Here is a 6,711-nt window from a genome sequence, read left to right as displayed (position 1 = left end):
CTGTTCATAAAAAGTAATACATGCAGGTAAATCTCCATTATCTAGGGAAAACAATGTCTGGGATAATTGAAGGTTAATGGAGATGACTTATTGCTTCTTTTGCATACAGTGTGCTGCTTCAGACATGTCTTTGTGATGCCCCAGGTTTCCAGGAGCCTTGTTGGCATATATACTAATATATAGTCTACATGGTCCCTTTAGCAATCTACCCCTGGGCCAGGGCTAAGAGGCCCGTACAGCCACTTATATCTTGCCTTGAGTGAAGAAGCAGCCTTTTCTATGCTGGATAAACATCACAAGGATAATGGAGAGATGAACAAGTGTTTTTTAAATGTGTGCAATTCTCTGAGAGTAATACAGCGGTAGGATCACTATCAGTAACTTAATTGATCATTACTCATAAAAAAAGGTGTGTGGAAACCCCTGTTGTATTAAAAGAACAGCACCAGCACTCAGTACCAAAAACAGTGGCCTTAAAATCAAAACACTAAGACAGTATTGGTCACAAGAGGGACGCGGATGCTCCGCAGGTGGGATGTCTGGTGGTGCAGGAGGCTTCGAGGGACGGGGCCGTGGTGGCTGGGGCTGTATATCCCAGTCCGGATACCAGTAGGCATAATCTAAAAAACAGCGACGAAACAGGTGTTAAGACCCATCAAGCTTAGCCATACTTATAGGAAAGCAATTAAGAACAATTTGATACGTACCTATCAACTTCTCACGTTCTGTATTTTCTGTAAAGAGATCAGAAGAGGAAATAAATGAGTGTCATTCTGTGGTGGCTCTTAATGTAAAGAGGTAAGCCATTGCTGGTGCCTGGCTGATTGCACTGACAATGCCAGTCAGTGCCGAAAACATCCTGCCGCGGGAAGCAGGCCAACAAGAGCAGGTTCCCAACTGGTGTGGGCTCCTATTTTTTATTGAATTGAAAGAGAAGCAGAAAAGAAGCGGCTGTATTAGGAAGAATTTGCATCATGGAGAGGAGGGAACAGCAAATAAAAACGAAACATGGAATTTATTTAAAATTGATACACAAATGAAATTTAAGTAGTTACAGACAAATATAACTACCAAATTTATCACAGAAGCACACCTTTACTAAGAGCTTTGCTGCATTTGCAGGATTGCCTATGTGCATCCTATTGGAATTGCTGATTTGTCCTATAGGAGAATATGGTAAACGAGGTTGTAGGATCTAGCACGTAATTTTTAAAAGCTCTCTTCCTCCTCTCCCTCCCCATAGTCTTTGAGATGTTTCTGGTTTTCCTGTGATTCACCAGTCTGAGACTTCAAGATGAGTCAGCCAGGATATCACAGAAGGAAATAAGAGTACCAAATGCTCAATTATTTCTACAGTTGAAGCTATCTAGAGCCTGCCTAGTAGAGACCATCCCCATTAAACCTCTGTATAAAATTTCTATTTGATTTAAGACATTGTTGCATGCCCTTTAATCTCTGTTTATTTAAAACACTATTTCTGACTAATTTGAGACTAGATGTAATGACATAAAGGTCCACAGCTGCAAACTGCTGTGGAAAAACAAGCTCTTACTGCTGTGTTTCAGAAAATTGCGGAAGTTACAACTACGTATGCTTTTCAGTATAGTCTTATTATTGGTTCAGAACTATAGTTATCTGTAAAATGTGATAGGACATACTAAACAGGCAAGAAAGCAGAATTTAAATATACTATTTCTGCTAGGAAAAAAGAACTAGATGGGGAATATTTGTTGAGGCTAAATTTCTAGATTTGACATCCTGATCAGATAAAAGGCAGAAGGTAGTCTAACTGATACTTCTCTTCATCAGAAACTCTGGCTCCTACCTCTGAGAGCCTTCAACAGCAAAGTATTTCACTTAATTCCTTCTTACACTGTTCATACCAGGGTTTGGTACTGTTGCTGTGTGGTGGGCTACAGACCCACTAGGTACTTAGTGCAAATTGACTTATTGTATTTCCACTGATAATTATGCCACTCTTATTTCTATGCTGTTTTCTTAGTTGATCTCTTTCTTCTTACCACAGAGCTTGTCTATGCACTTCTCATTACTGCATCTGCTGCATGGTCGTCCTGCTTCATATGGTTTTCTTGGGTAATTCCCCCTGCAAAGCAGAACAATGGTATTTTGTTAGCTCAGTCATTTGAAAAGCAATTTAAATACATGGTTTCATCAGACTGTTAGAATAAGTTATCATGAAAAGCTATGGGGGGGGGGGGAAATCCCTGTATCCAAAACCTGATCATTACAATTGTTTGAAATTCCTTTTAAATCAGATTAAAACTCTCACTGGCATGGGGAGCAGCTACCTGCTGGCTGTCACAACTGGAAATTAATGAGACTTCTCAGGCAATACTGTATTATTTTCAGTGTAAGCACACAAGAATCTGCCTCTAGTCCTGCATCACCCACCTGTATTTTAAAAACAAATCTGTAAAAGGTAAGTCCAGAAATTGCAAGGTATGAGATAAACTAGAGTGTCTTCCTTTTATTTCTTCAATTAAAACGTCTTGTTTGAAGTTCGGGTGGGGCCACAGAAAGATGTAATCTTTCTCAAGCGGAAAGCTTGCACCTTTCCCACTTTTCTTGCACAGACTGAAGTCAAAACAGATTTTACTCCACCAGGATGGTTATGGGGAGTGCTCTCAGCTATGGTCTGCTCGCCTGCTTTTTTAGAAAGGGCATTTTCATAGCTCCGGCTATGTCCAGCAGCTTCTGCTCTCAATGCCTGGGGGAAGTTCCCCTTGGATCTGTGACATGCGGACATCGCTTCTTCTGAAATTTGTTACAACTGCTCCCATCATTGTTGACATCTGATACCAGGTCAGGTACAGAATATTTAAAAAATTAAAACCCCCCAAATGCCATAATTAACTTACGCTGGCCCATAGTCACAAACAAAATGTGCTGCTTTGATGAGTCCTGGAAAGTTTTCAACTGTATTGCAGAAGTGAACTGCGCAGCCAACTTTGTAACTCTCTGCCCAAACGACCTGAAGGGCAAAGGGAAATAGGTAATACACCTGTTCAAAGGCTGACAAAGGAACAGCATTAAGGGAGGAAGGAGAAGGGAAGGATCTGGTGGAAGTTTAAAACAGCTGATACAGGAGCAACATCGACAACCCAAAGGGCAACTGAGACAAACAACTGATTGATAGATAGTTTTGAATTTATTATCTGGCTCCCCTGGAAACATGAAATTGTCAGGGGATAATCCCTTTCCACCATTACTGGAAATAGGACTTGGACATCCCTGGGGCTCGGAATATTTATTTCCAATCTCATGTAGCCATAAACCAGGGGGTGAAAATCCCTGCTGTAATTCCTGTTCCAAAGCAGTCTGTTCCAATGCAACGAAACCATTACATTATAAACCATTGGGCATGTAAGACTTACCTGGGTGTAGTGACCACACATGCCAGTACACCTGTTGGTGTTGAAATCATAGCTGCTGACTTCATTAAACCAGTCACTGAGAGCTGCATCCACAGAGAAGATGGTGGCTGTGCCAGTCCAGATGTTTTCTCCAACAGGGGTAAAGGTGGGGTGCACCTTCCCCGGCACTTTAAGGTAGTTATTGTGCTTAAACTTGCACTTCTTTGCCCACGCTTTGGCAGTCTTAGCTAAAGCAGTGTCCCAGGACTGTAGAAAAGGAAGAAAACATAATATAACCTGCACTGCAGTGACTTAACTGAATTCAGACATTTTTAAACAGAAACTTGTAAGGATTCTTTTCCCCTTTTCTGCTTTCCATCCCTGCATTCAGTTTCATTCTCTGTCTTGACATGTCATAACTAAGCAATAATTACTTGTTCCTTCCAATACAAAGACCAGAGACTATCAACTGAAGCTAGGAATTAACAGGTCCAAAACAAATGCAAGGAGGTATCTTCACACAACTTGTGGTTAGGCTGTGCAGCTCTTTGCTGCATGATTCTAGGGACGATAAAAACTTGCATGAGCTCAAGGCTGAAAAAGAAATCATGCAAGAAAAATCCATCAAGAGCTTTTAAATACAATGCAACACCTTTGATTCCAGAGATTTCTATATATTTGTCATGCTGTTATTCCAGGCTTGCTGGATCTTTGGTCTGAGCAGCTAAGTTTGTTCTTGTGTGCTAGCATTTTAAATTAAACATTGTTTTTTAAAATGCCAAGAAATAAAAACCACAAGTAATCTGAATTCTACCCCTTTACTATGAACTTCCTTTCAGAGAGATGATTCATATTGTGCATGTGGTTACGCATTTAACTTCCTTTGCAGCTATGTAGCTGGAGGGCTGAGAGTAACGACCTGAACTGATGGAGGTTACCTTCCTCAGCTATCTATTCACCTTTTTCCGTATTTATTCCACCGAACAAGCTGAGACCTATGCATAGCCTGTTCTGAGATCCATTGTATTTATAGGAAGCTCTGCTTTCCAGCCCAGATATTCGTATCCTTACTCTTCAGACCCTGTTACAGCAAATGAAGATCAGGTATCTAAATGGATGTCCTGGCAAATCCCTTGCTTCAACACATGTTCTAGATTGGAAGAAACAAGGGGAGACAATAGATTTTCAACAAACCCTGTTGTGCAGATTGCCTATTCAGGAGCTTTTTAATACCAAACAGTTTCCCTGTATGAAACCTGGACTAACATAAAACAGATGACTATCTGTCTTAGAAAGAGGTAAATGAAATGCTGAGAACTGAACCCTACTTTTTGCAATACAGCCCTTTGCTCTGGCTGAAGTCTAGAGCAGCAATCCGTCCCTAAACAAGGAATTCCCTTCAAATTATGAAAACTGAACAATACTGTGAAAATTAATGTCCTTACTATTTCCTACAAAGAACTAACATACATAGTACAGAAATCATTGACAGAAAGGGAAAGAAAAGCACAAAGCAAATGAAGAATAAGATGGGCTAAATCAGCAGCACGATCTATATTAATTTTCACAGAGATGACAAACACCGCCTTACCATGCGAAACATATTGCTGGCTGGTGGATTCACTTTGGATCGAAACGTGTTGTGAGCTCTCACACAGTCTTCAATGAACTTTGCATCTTCTATGTCAGGCAAGGGATATTGCAGATAAGCATGACAGCAAGCAAAGAGATCCAGTAAGAACAAGGCAGCAAAGAAAAATGTGATTTTCATAATTCTTTAATGCTTTCAGTATTATTTTTTTTTAAGTTTTTAAAAGAAAAATCTCTTAGGTGGAAATAATACTGGCAAGCAGTTCTTCAGAAGTTGTCTTCTGGGTGTGGAAGCACTTGCAAATTTCAAAGTAACAGGAAGTGAAATTGCTTCATAAGGTACAGCTCTATCTGACATCATAGCTGGCTGTCAAAAGCTAAACTGTGAAACAGGCATCTGCCATGCATATTAGCAAGGAGCAACACTTAACGTATACTTCTGTCTTTTCTTTGAGTGTGCTCCATTCTGGTTGACTGCCAAGCCATTCTGTGATTGTAGGTCTTATCTGAAGAGATGCTGCAGAGCAGCTTTCCTAAAACCTGCATCAACCATGAAAATCGTAGCTGTGACAAAAGAGAAATCTGCTGTTCAGCTGACTTTCCTACAGTATAGCTTAGTCGTACCAGCTCAGTTACAATTATTTTGCAGGACCTTGCCTCCATTTCAGAATTCCTCAAGGAATAAACAGAATTAGGAAAACTGTGCCTCAGCAGGGGAAAAAAACCAGCTTTCCTAAAACCTGCATCAACCATGAAAATCGTAGCTGTGACAAAAGAGAAATCTGCTGTTCAGCTGACTTTCCTACAGTATAGCTTAGTCGTACCAGCTCAGTTACAATTATTTTGCAGGACCTTGCCTCCATTTCAGAATTCCTCAAGGAATAAACAGAATTAGGAAAACTGTGCCTCAGCAGGGGAAAAAACACCCAAAGTTCCTGAACAGGAGCTTGCTGCCAAACAGACCGTCTGACCTGGTTTGGTGTGCAACAAAAGTACGATTTGGAAATCCCAACCTTGAGTATGTGTTGATTCTCTCCTTCCTTAGCCATTTGCCATCATCTGATAGCCTCAAATCACTGGAGGAGCTGCCTGTGCTCCCAGAGAGCCGCTATAGGGTTAGCACTCCTGGTGTAACATTCCAAGCCTGATCACTTCTTGGGGCTGTAGGAAGGGCTCTGTTGGGATTTGTATCGTCTCACCAACTGTTCTACAAGCTAGTTGAATTTATTTTCAAGCCTAAACCAAATTGTATAAACATGCAAGAGCATAAGAACAACCGTATGTTTTAGGAGCTAAGGTCTTGTAACTCAGCTTTAGGTAGGTTTAGAGAGAAAATATGTTGTAAACAACGCTCATGGGTCTGATTCCCTGCTCACTTTTACAGGTCAGGCCTTATCCTGCTGACCACTTGTGGAAATTATCATTCTGGTGTTGCCTTCTCTGTTTGCATGATGGCTTTTCCCTCTTAAATAACACCCCTGATTTGCTTCAGAGTCTTGTAACAATCCATACACCTAATTCAGATAGGCTGAAGGAGCTGTAGCCCTCCAGCACCATCACAGCTATACCTATCTAGGCTATTAACAGGAGGAATGTAATTAAATATTTCTCTGTGTGCATGTGTTTATGGATGTCCATGCATTACTAACTCTCCACACCCTCCTCTTAGCCCTGCCATGATTTGTTGACCAATTTCATGAAAGTAGGGGCAGCTGAAGGAGGCAAAAAAGTTGGTGGGGGGTGGAGG

The 6,711-nt window shown here is 40.9% G+C and overlaps 1 protein-coding gene across 1 annotated transcript; it reads right to left on the bottom strand.

The window, feature by feature from the left end:
• Window positions 1–393: 393 nt before the first annotated feature.
• Window positions 394–5,234, bottom strand: LOC104156918 (glioma pathogenesis-related protein 1-like). Its single transcript, XM_009704604.1, has 6 exons — window positions 4,966–5,234; window positions 3,396–3,641; window positions 2,880–2,992; window positions 2,022–2,104; window positions 708–734; window positions 394–620 (listed from the first exon to the last, which is right to left on the bottom strand). Exons 1-6 carry the CDS (start codon window positions 5,143–5,145, stop codon window positions 394–396), a joined length of 876 nt encoding a protein of 291 aa, XP_009702906.1. The 5' UTR covers window positions 5,146–5,234.
• Between the last annotated feature and the right edge of the window lie 1,477 nt (window positions 5,235–6,711).

The sequence above is a fragment of the Cariama cristata genome, unplaced genomic scaffold, assembly GCF_000690535.1.
Source record: "Cariama cristata isolate BGI_N322 unplaced genomic scaffold, ASM69053v1 scaffold42977, whole genome shotgun sequence".
Lineage (NCBI taxonomy): Eukaryota > Metazoa > Chordata > Aves > Cariamiformes > Cariamidae > Cariama > Cariama cristata.
Note: the sequence above shows the minus strand (reverse complement) of the source record. Positions and strands in the feature narration are given on the sequence as shown.

Excerpts from the sequence above, each read along its gene's own strand:
- LOC104156918 (XM_009704604.1), bottom strand. The coding sequence starts at position 5,145 with ATGAAAATCACATTTTTCTTTGCTGCCTTGTTCTTACTGGATCTCTTT. Across the intron at positions 735-2,021 it reads GTGCATAGACAAGCTCTGTG|AAAATACAGAACGTGAGAAG; the intron begins GTAAGAAGAAAG and ends ATCTCTTTACAG. Across the intron at positions 621-707 it reads AGAACGTGAGAAGTTGATAG|ATTATGCCTACTGGTATCCG; the intron begins GTACGTATCAAA and ends GCTGTTTTTTAG.